The sequence below is a fragment of the Ochotona princeps genome, chromosome 3 (genome assembly GCF_030435755.1).
Source record: "Ochotona princeps isolate mOchPri1 chromosome 3, mOchPri1.hap1, whole genome shotgun sequence".
Classification (NCBI taxonomy): domain Eukaryota; kingdom Metazoa; phylum Chordata; class Mammalia; order Lagomorpha; family Ochotonidae; genus Ochotona; species Ochotona princeps.
Genome location: NC_080834.1, coordinates 30,766,136 through 30,784,192, shown reverse-complemented (window position 1 = coordinate 30,784,192; position 18,057 = coordinate 30,766,136). Strand labels below are relative to the sequence as shown.

Here is an 18,057-nt window from a genome sequence, read left to right as displayed (position 1 = left end):
TCTCTCAGCGGCTTTCTCAGAATCCTCATGAGGCTTCTTTATTCATTTAAAATTCTAATTGCATTAACAATGAATCCTTCCTGGAAATTCTCCCAGGAAGTTGGGCCTCTTTTCCGCTGTGCAGACACAGCACGGAGGACAGATGACTATGAATGGCATGTGACCACTAAAGGAGACTCACTAGCCACAAATTTCATCTTTGGGATTCAACTTTCCAATTATTCCGAGTCTTTCATCAGTTTCCTAGGGAAGTTCCAGTTCCAAGGAAGGCTTGCCCACCCTCTTGGGGATTCTGGGTCTCTCAGGGACACCAACGGCAGGGCAAAGCTGTCCCCAGCACTGCTCCATGCAGAAGGGTGTTCTCCCATGGCCTTGGGAATGGGGAGCCACCCAATAACGGCAGGCGCCAACACACAGCCCCCAGGTCTGCCCACAGCCCTGCAGCAGCCCGAGGGCTCCCACTTGGAGATTTACAAATCTCCTGGGTCCTGGGGGAGCAGGGAGTGTGTATTTCTCCATCTCACTTCTCCCCCAATTCCTCCAGTTTTGAAGATATAGTGAAACACGTTAAGAGACAGGATGTCAGAATGAAGTGTGTAAGAAAAGCCACCCGCTCCCAGCCATGCCACCTTCCTCAGGGCCACCCGAGCGTCAGATGTGCTAAGCAGTGGTGGTACCTGTGACCATCCATGTCAGCTGGGAGCAGGGCTCCCTGTGGCACAGCAAAGCCCATGCTGCAGGGACGGGGTCGCCCACCAAGGCCCGGGGCAGGAGCGGCAGGAGCCATAATCCGAGGGATCAGTGCGGCGCGCATCAAGGGGTCCCCTTCACCGCCACAGACGGCCTGCCTGGAGACGCCGCGGGAGCCGGCTGCAGTGGAGGCTCACGTGTGTGAGAGGGGTAGCTGTGTGGGCACAAGGCTAGGAGCGGCCATGGCCTGGCCTACGTCCTGCAGAGCTTCAGCGGGAAGTTCTCCGTGATGAGGTGGTCGGCATGCAGCAGCACAACGATGTTCACCTCAAACTCTGATGGGAAGATGGAGATGGGTCAGGCACAAACCAGACGCCGCCTCCACCCGGCCCTGGGAGCTCCCACGGCAAGGCAGCAGTGTCCCTTGCAACGTGACATCCCTGAGCGATCAGCAAACCGGAGGTCAACCCCATGGGGTCAGCCTGCCTGTGCACTTTCTCGAAGTGAACTTGTGGCCTCCCGTGCACTGTAAGGCATCCTCTGCCCACACACATTCCACTCTTCTTGGCTGAGAATACTCTAGAATCCTTCCCGTTCATCTGTATTCTCTTATTGCTCCATTTGCTACACTTGGCAACAGTCTGAGACTCCAGCCCCCCCCTGCTGCGCTGCACCTGTCTCCAGCCGCAGCCGGAAGCCACCTTCAAGGAGAGCCCGTGGGCTCGCGGCAGCTGCCCGGGACAGTGGCTCAGCTCTCCGCAGCACCTGTGAATACACACTGCTCTCTCCTTGCCAGCTCGGCAGCTGCCATGGCTAAGGCAGAGATTAAGAGGGCTGGGAAGAGCCCAACCACACTGCACATGGTTTGGGGATTCTTTCCCCACTTGAGGCTGGGGCCTGAGGAAAGCTCACATATGTGTATCTTCAGGACGGTGTGCCTTGTCCTAGGCCAGCAACACCCATTGCTTCTTGGGGAGCCTCTTCTACCCTGGGTGGCCTCCAAGCCCTTCCTGCCACCACTGGCTTCACTTGTCCCACCCCGTCTTGTTGGGGACCCTGGAGGGGCATGCAGTGTGGCTGGAGTGAACTGAGAGGCAGCGGGCAGGCAGGGACAGCCGCGGTCGGGAGCTATGTCCCACAGAGCAGCAGCCCACCTACCGCCACCCAGGCACGGCCTGGCCCAGCAAGGCCTAAGGAGGCCCCTGCTGTGCACCATGCAGCTGCCTTCCTGTGCTGTGCCCAGGCCAGACCTCCCGGGCACCAGCAAGCCATGCAGGGAAACCACAAATTCCCCATGTCATGAACACAGCCAACATGGCTGCAGGAGGTGGCCCCAGATGGCCTGGAGGTCATTACCATGTCATTACCACGGGGGCACACGCACTTCCGTCACACACCTGACAATGACACCATGACTATTTCCTAAGATAATCCCAGCAATGGGTAGTGCTGAGTACTACCCCATCCATTTCTGAGACTCCAACTGGGCTCCACCTGGGCACCCCATCTCGGAGAGCCTAAGGGGCAGGTCTCACCTTCCTCTTGGAGGGCTTTCAAACCATCCATAGCATTTGCTCTGTGCACACTCAGCAGCTTAGTCCTGTGGGCCTCGGCTCTCAGCTGGTACCTCCGCCCGCCAGCCCACACCCGCAGGAGGGCACAGCAACAGGCGAAGGTGGTGGTGCGCACTTACCCACTTTGAAGTTGGTGGTCTCCAGCGTGGGGCAGGTGAAGAGCCTGGGGAAGACCATGTGGATGGGCACCGAGAGGCCCCTGCACACGTCGCCGTCGGCGATCTGGATGTTCTGGATCTCCGTGGCGTCGCGGGCATAGCCTTCCGCACAGCCTGGGAAGGGGGCCGAGGGTCAGGCAGACGCAGAGGCCACTGAGCTCACACAGGCCCCTGTGACCTGCACGGAATCCGCACCAACAGGCCCACAGGCGCTCTGCAGGATTTCCCGGCATCCCGTTATTCCTTCCTCAAACACACCCCATGGATCAGAATGTATCCCCTGGATCGTAGGCCTTGCCAACAGAACCCCTGAATTCCTGTACTGCTGGGTTGTGGAGGGGAATCTGTGCGAGGTGTGGGATCACCCCTGTGAGTGGACAGACCTGTTGTGGCTTGACGGGCTGCAGGGAATGGCTTGTGGGAAGGGAGCATTCGCTGGTATACACGCGGCCTGAGATGCGTGTTCATCACCTGTCCCAGCCCACCTGTCACCGCTCTCACACAGCACCCATGGCAGCTGACTTGATCGAGGAGAGGTTTAGTTGGCTCACTGGCTGGAGGTTCAGGGCACAGTGCCCACCTCAGCTCAGCCTGGAGAGGGCCCTCCTGGTTGTATGACACAGGGTCCCACTTTGCTTCCGACACCAACCCCCAATTGGTGTTAAGGACTTCCCACCAGGCTTGTCCCCTCCCGGTCACTAGCTACATCAAGGACCAGATCTGTGACACTCAACACGTGGTGGGGACGAGAAACCACGCCCACACAACAGCATCGCTGCCCACGGAGGGCTCGTGGGGCAGAGGGGTAGCAGGCCTTACCGCAGGTCTCCACACGCACCAGCTGCAGCTCAATGCTGCGGATGGCGGCATCCGAGTGCTCTACCACCAGCTCCCCTGTCAGGGGCTGTGTGATGATGCAGTTGGTCGAGTTGAGGTGTCCTCGGATGAGGAATTTGGGGAGCAAGGCTCGCTAGAATGAAGGGGAAACAAAGATATCAGCCATAGAAGGAACCATGGCCACGGTGCTGCATAGAGAATGGGGAGGCAGCCTGGGAACTGCCCGCTGCAGCTGGCAGAGGGGCAGCAGTCACACCATCTTTGCACTTGACCAGACTGACTGTCCTGGTATGGCCAGTGGATGGCCCAAATCCTTGGACCTCTGCCCATGTGCCCATGTACAGAGCCTGAGGAGTTCTGGGCTCCTAGCTTCTCCTGGGCTCAGCCCCAGCCACTGCAGCCATTTGCAGAGTGAGCCAGCAGATGCAAGGTGTATCTGCCCACTGCCCCACCTCTCTCCAGCCCAAGCTGCAGCTGGGCTCAAGTAGCACCGTGCTCACGTTACCTCTTTCACGTTCTGCAAGGTTTCTGGGGTGATGGTGAAGTCCACGGGGCTCGGCGTCAGTTTCCCCTTCTGAGGCTGTGGGAACACAGGCATGTCAGGGTGCGGTCAGGCGGCCTGCCTCGCACCGGCTAGCCAGGAGGGCTAGGTGGCCAGCACAGGGGTCCTGGCTTCCGCTGGCTGGGAGGGCTCAGTGGCCAGCACGGGGCGCCCTGCTCTGTTGGGGCTCCCCTTCCCCCTGCACTGTTTCCCCACCTGTAAGTGTGGGGCACATGCTGGGTCCCCATCTATTCACGCTGTCTAGGTGAGGGCACAGAGCGGAACAGCACCCCGGGAGGGCTGGGCGTGGGCCCTGGGCCGCTCCTGCCTGCCTCGGGAGACGCTGCGGCCCAGAGCGGTCAGCAGCGCTGTGAGCCGACCCCAGGGTGCAGGGCTGCACTGCTGGCCTCCCCGGAGACTCAGCCTGCCGTGGGAATGTGCATCAAAACAGCAACTGGCTGCCCGCATCTCCACATAGCCGGGCTCTCTCTTTCTCTCCCTCTGCAACTCTTTGAAATAAAAGAAAAACTAGTTCACAAGAAATGTGTGTTTTGAAAAAGTTCTAAAAATTTTTTGCATCCTATTATCTTTTAATTCCGTTTTCCATGAGCTTTCAGAAGAGCCCTCATACAATTTTTTTAGTCTAAGAGGCTTGTGAATATCTGCTTTAGTGACTATATTCTTTCTCGCAGCATTTGCAGGAATATTTAACTCATAAACTCCAGTAACCGGGCAGCAGCCTTCACTGTGCAACCACTGGCGAGCTGGGGGCGGAGCAAGGCAGGGACGGGGCCTGGTGGGCTAGCGGGCCTGGAGGGGTAGGGGCGGAGCAAGGTGGGGGGCAGGGCCTGGTGGGGCTGGGGAGGGTGGCCTGGTGGGGCTTGACCACAAAGCTGAGAGCCCATTCAGTACCAGGGCGGGATCCCTGAAGTGGCTGCAGCCAGGCAGGCCTGACAAAGTAACCAGAAAGGGCCGCTGGGAGTCAGGGGTTGTGACAAGTTACCAAAACACAACACTGGCAAACCCAGGGATCCCTGACTAGGCCCACTGCTCATACTGCAGATGCAAGTTCTGCCTTCTCGCTTCACCGGCATTTAAAGTTTCTGCACACAGAAATTTCACAAAGATAAATGAAAGCAAGGCAATGGGCTGGCACCATGGTGCAGCAGGGCTAAGCCACCACATTCCAAGTCACCATCTCCTATCAGGGTGCCTGGCGGGAGTCCCAGCTGCTCCACGTCTGACCCAGCTCCAAGCTCATGTGCCTGGGAAAGCAGCCAAAGAGCCCAAGTCCGTGGGCTCCTGTCGCCGTCTGGGGAGACCTGGAGAGGTGCTGGCTCCTGGCCGTGGCCTTGTCCAGCCCCAAGCATTGCAGCCATTTCGGGAGTGAATCAGAGCATAGATCTGTGTGCTCTCTCACAGTCTAGGGGCCTCAGGCCCTGCACTCGTACCTTCTTCCCGGGTGTATGTGCCAGGAAGACAAGACCCTGGCTCGTCTGCGGGAGGGAGGGAGGGCCTTGTGCCAAGTCCATGTGTCATGGCAACCTCGAGGGGAGGGGTGACATCTCCCAGGGCACAGAGCACCTTGCTTGGAGCCTGCTATAAAAGCAGCTGGTTCCTCAGCAGAGGCACCAAGGCACCTGCAGGTGGGCACCTAGGTGGCCCGTGGCATCCTGCCAGGGACTCTGGGCCATGGGAAGTGACACGCACACAGAGGCTGGCACTTCTGGCTGTCTCTGACCCAAGCATCTCAGGTCTTTTGGCACATCCGGACACCGGGTTGGCAAGCTGAGTGATGGGCCTGTTCCTAGCAGTCAGAGTTCGGAGCCCAGGGCCAGTCCCACAGCGGAGCCCAAGAACCCCAAGGAGCTTACAGCAGAGTGGATGATGAATTCACAGGTCTTGGTCAGGTCCTTGGCCAGCAGGGAGCGCTTCATGTCACAGCGCAGCGTGTACTGCAGGGAGAAGATGTGAGGAGAGGTCGGCTCAGGGCAAGACCGAGGTGGGGGAGCCGCGAGCCTATGACACAGGGCTGCTGGGAGACAAGTGTGTGGCCTCAGGGACAGCACGGGATAGGGCAGGGTAGCAGGAGAGCGAGCGCCATGCCCTGAGGAGCAGGACTGGGGTCAGGCCAGTACCCATTCCCTCCCTGAACGCAGACAACACAACGACCCCACCACTGCAGTGCGCATCAAGCAAGAGGCTGTGTGGGCAGCACCTACTGCCTGCCAGGGCAGCTGCCCGTGGAGGAGGCCTGGAGCAGCACCTGGCACCCTGCTCGCTTACTGGGCACTGTCCCACACAGCTCTCGGCCACCCTCTGGCCCTGCAGCCTCTGCCTGCAGCGACGGCATCCCATACGGCTGCCAGTTCAATTCCTGGCTGCTCCACTTCCAGTCCTCCTCCCTGCTGACGCGGCCTGGAAAGCAGCCGAGGATGGCTCAAGGCTGCTGCTGCCCACCCTTCGCCATGCACAGGCAGACCTGGAAACAAAGGAGTAATGCCACTCTTCTAAAAAACTTGTTTTATTTATTTAAAAGGTAGAATTAGAGACAGAGACATCTTTAATCTGCTGGTTCGCTCCCCAGATGACCACAGGAGCAAAGGTGGGGAGCCTGGGAACCATCTGGGTCTCCCAGGCAGTAGCAAAGACCCAAGCCTTGCACCACCTTCCACTGCCTTCATTACATTAGCACTGAGCTGGCTCAGAAGTGGGGTAGCCGGGACTCAAACCAGTGCCCACAGAGGATGCCAGCAGTGTAGGTGGCAACATACCCACTATAATGCAAGGTTGGCTGGAATCATTTCTAAATTTGGGAGAGAAAGTTACTCTACTGGGGTGGCCAAACCAGCGGCCAGTAAGCCCGTGGCCACTCGCTCACAGCCAGCTCTGCTGTCACCAGGAAAGAGCCAGCCTGCCTGAGGCTGAAGGCTGTAGTGGGAACCCTGGCATCTCTAGTGTATGATCCAGTATCCACTGTTGGGCCAAACCATTTGAACTGGATTTGTGTAACTTGGAAATAAAAGGGGCACGAGGTATTAAGTGTAACAGCAGTTGCTGGTAGCTGAGTTGGGGAGCGGAGCAGGGGCAGCAGAGATGCCAGCGGCGACTTGACTGCTCATTCCAGGAGCGGTCAGGCTCTCCTGCGCCCACCAGGCCACTGGACCCTAACACCTGGGGGAGAAGAGCTGGGCTCGTGGCAGCAGCACCTGCTGGCTCACAGGCACACATTCATCTAGCACATTCTCTGCCGCAGGCACTGGGCCCCGCTCCCCACGCCATCCCCTCACTGACACCCCCGGGGCTCGGGGGGGACTGCTGAGGTCACAGGATTGGGTTTCGGGTGGACACGTGCCTGCTGCCAGAATCCATGCTTTGAATCCTTATACAAGGTGAAGGTGTTTTCTGCCTTTGTGATTCTGCCTTGCTTGCTGGGCTGGGGGCTGTGTGAGCTCCAGGCCGACCGTCTCCGTGACATCTGGCAGGTCCCGTGGCAGAGCGCTCCTCGGGAAGGAGATCCCTGGTGTGCTTCTCAGATAAGTTGCTCACTGTCCTATAGCCCACCAGTTTGTACTTTCTGAAAGCTGCTTGTTTCAAATCCACCAATAGAAGCCTGCCATCTTGCTTTTTTTAAAAGTTAACAGCTGGGCCCGGCAGCATGGCCTAGCGGCTAAAGTCCTCACCTTGAAAGCCCCAGGATCCCATATGGGCGCCGGTTCTAGTCCCGGCAGCTCCACTTCCCATCCAGCTCCCTGCTTGTGGCCTGGGAAAGCAGTCGAGGACGGCCCAAAGCTTTGGGACCCTGCACCCATGTGGGAGACCCGGAAGAGGTTCCAGGTTCCCGGCTTCGGATTGGCTCATTGGCCCGTTGCAGCTACTTGGGGAGTGAATCATCGGACGGAAGATCCTCCTCTCTGTCTCTCTTCCTCTCTGTATATCTGACTTTGTAATAAAAAATAAATAAATCTTTTAAAAAAAAAGTTAACAGCTAAACTGACCAATCATGACTGAATAATGATATGGAATTGGCCTGAAATGTATCAACACCCTGTGCTGTTGAGCCTCAGCCCTTTGGCCCTTTCTGCTGCTGAGGCTGAGCCGGCTGTCGCTGCTGCCCGTCCTGCTGCGCTAGCCGGAATAAAACGCCCTTATGTGTTTGCACTGACTTCAGACTCCGGATGATTTCCTGGGGATCGCAAGATCTGGGCACGACCAAGGCAGGGATTTAACAGTGATCACATCTAGGACCCTTCTGTCTGTCTTCGCATTTTTACACAGGGGGCTTAGATGCCGCGTGTGACCCCAGAAGCTGCTCCACTTGGGATCCAGCCCCCTGCTAATGTGCCTGGGAAGACCCAGGAGGACGGCCCAACTGCCTGAGCCCCAGGCACCCATGTGGGAGACCTGGATGGAGGCCCAGGCTCCTGGCTTCAGCCAGGACCATCTCCAGTTGGTGTGGCCATTTGGGAGGTGAACTAGCGAACAGAAGTGCTCTGCCTCCCCGTGACCCCTCTCCCAGGCTCCTCCATCACTGTGTCAACTAGATCTTAAAAAGCAAAGAAGGCACATGATGGAAACCAAGCTAAAAAGGAGGGCGCGTGGCTGGATGGGGCAGGTGAGTTCACCAGGGAACGTGTTCAGGCTCAGCTCCTGGGGACTGTCCTGTGGGCCCACTGCTGCATGGACACAGAGGGACACAACCTTGCACGTGTAGCCATGTGTCCCTCATGGCAACATCTGGAAAAGGATGAGACTGGCATCTGTGAGCACGCCTGGCTGATGGGCACAGGCCTGACGGCCAGGGAGGCCAGCGGAGCCCGTCCCTCCAGCCCACACCTCAGCCTGCACACTGCACGCTGGCCACCGAGGACCGGCCGTCGAGCGTGCAGAGCAGCCGGATGCTGGCCAAGTGAGAGCATCCTCAGCCATTCCAGATCTTCAGGCCGGCTACCAAGGTAAACCGCTCACTTTTCTTTTTCTTTTTTCTCATAGAAAGGTGACAGGAGCCAGGTCCTTGTAGCAGTGACCAAGAATCTGCACCTCCAAGAGACCAGCCCCTGAACCTCGACCTTTAACCCGGCCGTGACTACTATTCCTAGCACATGCCCAAAGCTTCTGGAATACACAAGGGAGGCCAGCCAGAAAGGACCAGACACACGGCTTCTCTCCACACACAGAGGTTTACTGCAAGCGATGACGTCACACGACATGGGCTTCTTGCCAGCAGATGTCTTCAGCAATTCATTAAGTTCACAACTTGTGCTGCAACCCTCACACATCCTCTGCTGGACGTGTGCCTGCCCCAGAAGGCTCCTGACCTTGAGCCCTCCCGCACAGCCCCGGCCAGCCAGGAGGCTGGAGGCTGCGGGCACAGAGGCACCTCTCTTCCTGTGGGACAATAGGCAAGCCCTGGCGCTGGCCCTGGGGTCGTGGCTGCTCCCGGGACAATGGTGGCCGCACTGAAAGACGCCCTTCACTGGCAGAGGTGGCCGGAAGTCATAACTCCACTTGCCCTTGTTTCCGAGGCTTGGTCCCAGGAGCGGGGGGCAGAGGGGAGCCTGTGTTCCAGGGGCAGCCTCTGGGGCTATGCAACAAAGACAGATTTGTAAGTGGAAACCGGGTGAGTCAGGGCTGGGCCCCAGCAGAGAGGAGCTAGGGCAGATCTACTGCCAAACAACGCCTGTCCCCGGCTCCGGAAAAGCAACAAAGAGAATTTAATAAAAGGCAGTTAGAGGGCCATTCCAACAAGAGGCCAGTCCCACTTGGCGGGACACACAGCAAACACAGCAGCCATGTTCAAGTCCCGACACGGACGGCACAGAGCTGTAAGGCAGCGTGCCAGCAGGTGCCCGCGCTCACCTGGATGTTGACGAACACGCCGTGGTAGGTCTCGTACAGGACCTTGTTGCCCTTCACGTGCAGGGGGAACTCAAAGGGGATCTCGGTCTTGCCGCTGGGGAACTTGCCGGGCTTCACCATGTCTATGGTGCTGTTGACGATCTGGATGGGCTGCAAGCAAACACGGCCGCTCAGGACAGGGGTGCATGCGAGGGTATGTGGGATTATCCGCATATCCACAGTGAGAAGCGCGGAGGACGGGACCCAGATCTAACCATATGATTCACGTATGTTCCTCAGCACGCACAACCCAGGGGAACTCGGAGGAGCAGTTTTCAGTGAGCCCGCGCGCTCTGGAGGTCAGCGTGTGGAGGCGCAGTCTCCACTCAGGGCGGCACGGCAGTATTCAAAGTTTCAGTTTGGCACTCTGGACCACGTCCGTGGCCTACAGACCACCGGTGCACCTGCTGCATGCTGAGCCTTGGCCCGACAGGCTCCCCAGCGACAGCATCACACCCTGGCTGCCGCCCGGGCCCTCCCTCCTACCCTCGGAACTGTCCTGACACCCCTTCTCTGCAAGATGAGGAGGTGGACCCAGGGAAAGCTGCGTGCCAGGTGCCAGCCTCTGTGCCCGCCTGGAGCAGCAGCGCTGCCCCAAGGCCCGTGCTGGCTTCCTTCCGGCCGGGGGTCTGCGCGCGTGTACGCTCCGTCTACTGCGCTTTCCAGCAGGAAGACAGTTCTGATGTGTGGGACTAGACTATATACAGGGAGGGCAAAATTACTTCAAACAATCCCCGCAAGGGAAAACATAAAAGAATCTTTAAATTCATGCAATTTTCATACTACACATTTTCCATGAAATTTGTTGAAGAATCTGCCAATAACTGTTTGAAGTAAGTTTTGGCTTAATATTACTGAAAACAACCACTTGGAAGTGAGACTACAGAGCCCAGCGCCATAGCCTAGCAGCTAAAGTCCTCACCTTAAACACACTGGGATCCATTATGGGCGCCGGTTCATGGCCCGGTGGCTCCCATCCAGCTCCCTGCTTGTGGCCCGGGAAAGCAGTCGAGGACAGTCCAAAGCCTTGGGACCCTGCACCCATGTGGTAGACCCAAAAGAAGCTCCTGGCTCCTGGCTTCAGGTCGGCTCAGCTCTAGCCATTGTGGCCACTTTTTTTAAAATCTTAAAAAAAAAAGTGAGACTACAAGAGGTAAAAGGTGAGAAAACTGTAAAAGCACAGGAGGCCCGGGCTCGGCAGCGTGGCCTAGTGGCTAAGGTCCTCGCCTTGATCCCATATGGCCGCTGGTTCTAATCCCGGCAGCTCCACTTCCTCTCTATCTCTCCTCCTCTCAGTATATCTGACTTTGTAATAAAAATAAAATAAAATCTTTAAAAAAAAAAAAAAGCACAGGAGGCCCATAAATCCAGATATCCAGGGGCCAGCGTGGTGGCTCTACGGCCTAATCTTATGCCTACAAGAACCAGCAACCTATACGGGCTCCAGTTCGTGTCCCTGCTGCCCCACTTCCCATCCAGCTCCCTGCTTGTGGCCTGGGGAAGTGGTAGAGGACGGCCCAAAGCCTTGGGACCTTGCACCCATGTGGGAGACCCGAAAGAAGCTCCTGGCTCCTGGCTTTGGATCAGCTCAGCTCTGGTCACTGTGCCATCTTGGGAGTGAACCAGTGGACAGAAGGTCTTTGTCTCTGTCTCTCCTTTCTGTGACTCTGACTTCCCAATAAAAATAAATCCTAAAAAAAAAAAATCTGGCCACCTAACACCCAATCCCACCGGTGAATACCTTTTTCCTCATGAACTGTCTCCCCTCAGTTAGCGCTAACACCCTCCAGGCGAGCAAAATTCTAAACCTGAAAACTGATGCTACAAACACCAACTCCACCCCCGGCGGGCGCTGCTCTGTCAGCCACGGCCAACGCCAACAGCGCCCACAGCCGAGGCCAGCAGCACCCCACGGCCGAGGCCAGCAGCACCCCACGGCCGAGGCCAGCAGCACCCCACGGCCGAGCAGTAGCAGAGTGTGTGCAGCTTCCTAACAGGATCAGGAAGTGGCCCAGCCTGTCACTGTGCCCGGCCCCTGCGATGCCAGCAGAGGGCAGCCGGACAGCTGGGCAGCCGAGCAGCCTCACCTTCACGGAGTTATAGAACGCCTCAAAGACGCCCACGCTCTTGGCACTCAGCTGCAGGTTCACGGTTCCCTCCATGGTCAAAGTCACACCCTGGTGCTGGATGGCGTCCTTGCTGGATATGACCACCACCCCGGAGAGCATCTCCTGTGGGATGAGAGACACACAGCACGCTCGCATCATCTTATCCTGCACAACTCCCACCAGCAGGCAGCTTGCCTCCAGGGCAGGTTTCAGAGGTGCCAACAGTCACCCCTGGGCACTGGGGGGGGCGGAGGCATCTGCTATTAGGACCGGGCGGGGCTGGACACAGCAACAGGGTGAGAGGTATTGGCCCCACCCTACCCTTCAATGCAGGGAGCTGGAGCCGAGGACAGATTGCAGAGGGTGAGGGGACAGAGGCCAGGGGCAGGTACAGAGGCCAGGCACAGGGGCCTGCAAGACCCTGCATGCCCCCCCCCCCAGGCCACAAGTGTGGGAGACCCGGAAGAAGTTCCTGGCTGCTGGCTTCGGATCGGCTCAGTTCTGGCCATTGACGCCACTTGGGGAGTGAACCAGAGGATGGAAGGTCTTACTCTGTCTCTCCTCTCTGTAAATCCGACTTTCCAATAAGAACAATTAAATCTTAAAACAAACAAACAAACAAACAAATACAACTCCTTTGGTTCCCAAGAACATGAAAGGCTCATGGGGAAATGTAAACTGAAAGTATATACCTTGAAAAAAGGAATGTGCAATTTTGATTTAAAATCCGTAAAACATTTGATTTAAAATCCGTAAACAGAAGATGTATTGATTTATTGGACAGGGTGTCAGGAGCACTGCACGTGTGCCCTAAGATGGCGCTGAGACCTCTCCTCCCCCTGGAGCGTGGTGGTACACAGGTTTCAGGAAGTGCCTTCTGATTGGCCCGTAGCTGCATGCTTAGCACTTGTGCTACATGTGATCAGAGCCATGATTGGCGTGCCTGCCGCGTGCATCGGTGACCTTTAAGCTGATTGGACTAGGATTGTATTTAGCGGTGGGGGTTTCAGGAAGAAAGGGGCCAGGACAGGAAGACGGAGACGGAAGGACGGACTGAGACGGAGGACAGGGTACGACTGGGACGGACGATGGACGGACAGAAGACGACTAGGGGCGACGAGGAGACTGGGAAAGGAAGCAGAGAGAAGCGGAAGAAAAACGGGAGGTAGCAGAAGTCCAGTTGACCGGCTGGGAAACGGACTGGTTGGAAAAATAAAGTTCCTCAAGAAACAGAGCCTGGAGTGTCGGGTGAATTCTTCTGCGGGACGGAAGACCCCGACAACAGGGTGATTGGGAAAGGGGAGGGAGAGGAAGAGAGGGTTATTGATTTTCCATCTGCTTGTTTCCCCAGATGCTCACAGCAGCCAGGTCTGGGCAGGCGGAAGGCAGGGGCTGGGAATCGCATCCGGGTCTCCCGCGTGGGCAGCAGGGGTCATCTTCCACTTCCAGGCACACTGGCAGGGAGCCTGATGGGACGCCGGGCATCCAGAACTCAATCGGCACTCCGATGTGGGATGCCGGTGCTGCAAGTGGCAGCTCAACCCCTATTTCACAATGCCAACCCCAGAAAGCATAATTTAAAAAATGTAAATTTGAAGCATATTTATAGAACTTGACTTGAATGGTCAGTAAGCCCGGGGCATACAATTACGACTCCAGGGACCCTTCTATCATTACTACATGTAATTAAGAAGCAAGTTGGGGGCTTGGCAGTGTGGCCTAGTGGCTAAGGTCCTCGCCTTGATCCCATATGGCCGCTGGTTCTAATCCCGGCAGCTCCACTTCCTCTCTATCTCTCCTCCTCTCAGTATATCTGACTTTGTAATAAAAATAAAATAAAATTTAAAAAAAAAAAAAGACAAAATACCACATTGCTACAACGCTGGCTGAGGAGCAGGCATGCCCACAACACAGACTGTTCAACTCCACCACCAAAGGGGGGCCCAGCCTCAGCCCTGGGGCTTGCAAAACCAAGCTGCTTCAAGCAGCACGTGGCCATTCTTGCTGAGCGCGGGCAAAGGGGGCTGGGCCAGTGAAGACTCCAGGAGAAAGATGCTGTTGGTGCCTCACTGGCACCCCAGGGAACACACAGCACCCTGTCCCCTCGCTGCGTGCCCTCACCTCTCCACCCCTCCTCACACGCCCCTCCCTCCACAGGGCTCCTGCACTATGCCCCTCCCTCCACAGGGCTCCTGCACTATGCCCCTCCCTCCACAGGGCTCCTGCACTATGCCCCTCCCTCCACAGGGCTCCTGCACTATGCCCCTCCCCTCCACAGGGCTCCTGCACTGTGCCCCTCCCTCCACAGGGCTCCTGCACTATGCCCCTCCCTCCACAGGGCTCCTGCACTATGCCCCTCCCCTCCACAGGGCTCCTGCACTGTGCCCCTCCCTCCACAGGGCTCCTGCACTATGCCCCTCCCTCCACAGGGCTCCTGCACTATGCCCCTCCCCTCCACAGGGCTCCTGCACTGTGCCCCTCCCTCCACAGGGCTCCTGCACTATGCCCCTCCCTCCACAGGGCTCCTGCACAGCCCCTCCCTCCACAGGGCTCCTGCACTATGCCCCTCCCTCCACAGGGCTCCTGCACTATGCCCCTCCCTCCACAGGGCTCCTGCACAGCCCCTCCCTCCACAGGGCTCCTGCACTATGCCCTCCCTCCACAGGGCTCCTGCACTATGCCCCTCCCTCCACAGGGCTCCTGCACTATGCCCCTCCCCTCCACAGGGCTCCTGCACAGTCCCTCCCTCCACAGGGCTCCTGCACTGTGCCCCTCCCTCCACAGGGCTCCTGCACTATGCCCCTCCCTCCACAGGGCTCCTGCACTATGCCCCTCCCTCCACAGGGCTCCTGCACTATGCCCTCCCTCCACAGGGCTCCTGCACTATGCCCCTCCCTCCACAGGGCTCCTGCACTATACCCCTCCCTCCACAGGGCTCCTGTACTATGCCCCTCCCTCCACAGGGCTCCTGCACTATGCCCCTCCCTCCACAGGGCTCCTGCACTATGCCCCTCCCTCCACAGGGCTCCTGCACTATGCCCCTCCCTCCACAGGGCTCCTGCACTATGCCCCTCCCTCCACAGGGCTCCTGCACTATGCCCTCCCCAGCATGTCATCAAGCCCCGCCTCTCACCCCCAGCACTGCCTGCCTTCTAAACGCCCACAGAAGCTCAGGTCTGTTTCCCCGAGTCTGTCCACCAACCAACCCTGACTCAACGAACACACCACAGTCGTCATCAGGAAAGCAAAGGTGCCAACAGGCGCTCACTACGTGTCTTTACAACTGACGGAGCTACTGGCTTAAGGATGAACACGAAACACAGGCGTGAAAGCTGAGGTGAGGAAGGAAGAGACAGAAACAAAGGTTCAGAAAAAAATGGTAGAACGAAGCTACTATAGAACAGAGGATGAAATATGCATAGGACAGAAGGGAGCATATGCAAATATACCACAGAAGCACTTGAGAAGCTGAAAAGAATCCCAAAGACCTGGGACACAGACAAGGAACACGACAGGTTCCTAACAAAGTTCTCAAATCAGAAAACTGAAACAGGGCTGTCACCTGCGGCGCCAGCATCCCATGGGCGCCACTTTGCGTCCCATCCTGGGAAAAGCGGCCTCCTGCCACACTTGCAGGAGACCCAGTGAAGCTCCTGGCTCCTGCCTGCTCAGGAGCACTGAGGCCATCTGGGGCATGAACCCACAGGAGCCCTCTCGCGTTCTTACTCCCTTTAACTCTTTCAAAGAAACAAATCTTTCTTTACTAACAAGGCCTTACTTTCAAAACTAATTTTTAAAACATTCAATTATTTAACAGGAAAGGTTTACAATTCCCACATGACGAACACTTAAAACATTTCTTTCTCACAAAAGAAAGAAAATATTGAGACACCCATCACACAATGCTTCTAACCAGGAACGTCAGGGTGTTCTCAACAGACTCATCTTCCCAGGAGTAAATGAGGGCAGTAAAGAAAATAGCATCAGGGGGTCTGGCACAATAGCCTAGTGGCTAAAGTCCTCGCTTCGCATGCACTGGGATCCCATGTGGGTGCTGGTTCACATCCCAGCAGCCCCACTTCTCATCCAGCTCCCTGCTTGTGGCCTGGGAAAGCAATAGAGGACAGCCCAGAGCCTTGGGACCCTGCACCCATGTGGGAGACCTGGAAGAGGCTCCTGGCTCCTGGCATCGGACCAGCATAGCTCCAGTGAACCAGTGGATGGAAGATCTTTCTCTGTCTCTCCTTCTCTCTGTAAATCTGACCTTCCATTAAAAACAAATACATGTTTAAAGAAAGAAAACAACATTTCTTTCTTTTTGGGGAGCTAGTATCAGGTAGAAGTTCCCACAAGGGCAGGCGCTGGCTTTACCACAACACCAACCTCAGTAGACAGGATTTCCAGCAGAAAACAGGCCAGAGGACAGGAAAAAAAAAAGATTGAGTCTATACTACAAATCTCTGTATAGAAAAAGTCCTCAATGCACTGAAGACCTAAATACAAAAGAATGCAAAAAACAAATTTACAAAACCAAACCTGTGCGGGAGCAGGTGTTTGTCCCACACCAAGGTGCTTAGCTTTGATTCTTGGTTTGAGCTTCCCATTGATGTGGCCGTGGGTCGCCCTCGGCGTGGGCTTCCTGCCACGCACAGGCAGGACCTGCACTGAGGCCCCGCTCTGGGCTCCGGCCACTCTGGCCATTGAGGACAGAACCTGTGGATGACAGCTGCTTTTCTCTGTCGACCGCTCAGATTTTCAAAAAGCTTCAGAGAAAACTACAGAATGTGATTTTTATCATATCAAAGTGCAGGAAATCTAAGAATGATTCCCAACTCGGAATGTGACTAAAAAAGGCTTCTGTTTAACCAGAAAATAAAAAGTTGTAGTCAATATTGGCATGTAAATGATATCCTTGGTGAACTATGACAACAAAGAGCTAATTTCCCTCAGAACTTTAAAACAATTTTTCTAAAAAAGCAGAAAGGTGACATCATCAGAGTTTACAGAAAAGAAGCATAAATTACACTAAACCTATGAAAGTGCATTTGGTCTCAACAAAAACATAAATACCAACTAAAACCCAGATTTTAAGATGTGACTATCTCACACATGGACTGTTCAGTAGGCTCCTCCCACAATGCTGGGCACTGTCAGCAGCGCAGGACACCCCAGCAGTGTGGGACACCCCAACACACACCACTGCAAAACCCCAGCAGTGCGGGACACCCCAACACACACCACTGCAACACCCCAGCAGTGCGGGACACCCCAACACACACCACTGCAACACCCCAGCAGTGCGGGACACCCCAACACACACCACTGCAACACCCCAGCAGTGCGGGACACCCCAACACACACCACTGCAACACCCCAGCAGTGCGGGACACCCCAACACACACCACTGCAACACCCCAGCAGTGCGGGACACCCCAACACACACCACTGCAACACCCCAGCAGTGCGGGACACCCCAACACACACCACTGCAACACCCCAGCAGTGCGGGACACCCCAACACACACCACTGCAACACCGCAGCAGTGCGGGACACCCCAACACACACCACTGCAACACCCCAGCAGTGTGGGACACCCCAACAGACAGCACTACAACAACCCAGCAGTGCGGGACACCCCAACACACACCACTGCAACACCCCAGCAGTGTGGGACACCCCAGCACACACCACTGCAACAACCTACAACACTCACAACCCACCCCGTTCTCTGCCGGGGCTGTCACTCGCACGAATACACCCAGGGCCCGTGTTGGCTCCCCTCCTTCTCCACATGTGTTGCTGCGGGAGGCAGCTCTGGCCTGTCCCAGCCCCACCAAGCATGCTGTTCAAGGCCGTACCAGGCACCTTGGGTGAGAGGGGTAAGTGAAACGCCGCTGTCTGTGCACACTGTGGGTTCTCACTCACTCATCCGCCCATGGACACTTGGGTTAGCTGATAATGAACCCACAGGTGCAGGTGCCTTTGACACACCGAGGTGCACACAGCAACAGGATGGCTGGGCCCACGATGAGCACATGGTCGGTTTGTGAAGGACTGCATGCTGTTGTCCATGAAGCTGAAGTCTGAGATGTTCACGGTCAAGGGCAGGGGGCCCTTCTGCAGGGAAAGACTCAAGGCTGCGGGCAGAAGTCAGTTGCTCTGCACTATTTCCTACGTAAGACTGAACGCACCTGCTGGAGCAGGGAGGCCACTTCATGACCACCACAGTTCTGTCCAGCATCGTGACTGC

The 18,057-nt window shown here is 56.6% G+C and overlaps 1 protein-coding gene across 1 annotated transcript in view; it reads right to left on the bottom strand.

Moving 5' to 3' along the window:
* Positions 1–288: 288 nt before the first annotated feature.
* Positions 289–18,057, bottom strand: part of VPS26C (VPS26 endosomal protein sorting factor C) — a 29,645-nt gene continuing 11,876 nt past the window's right edge. Inside the window, exons 2-8 of the mRNA XM_058661637.1 lie at positions 11,786–11,929; positions 9,660–9,809; positions 5,675–5,755; positions 3,765–3,839; positions 3,242–3,392; positions 2,384–2,536; positions 289–1,025 (exon numbers count right to left, since the gene is read on the bottom strand). Coding sequence (XP_058517620.1) covers positions 943–1,025; positions 2,384–2,536; positions 3,242–3,392; positions 3,765–3,839; positions 5,675–5,755; positions 9,660–9,809; positions 11,786–11,929 — 837 coding nt within the window. The 3' untranslated portion in view covers positions 289–942. The remainder of the gene's footprint in view (positions 1,026–2,383; positions 2,537–3,241; positions 3,393–3,764; positions 3,840–5,674; positions 5,756–9,659; positions 9,810–11,785; positions 11,930–18,057) is intronic.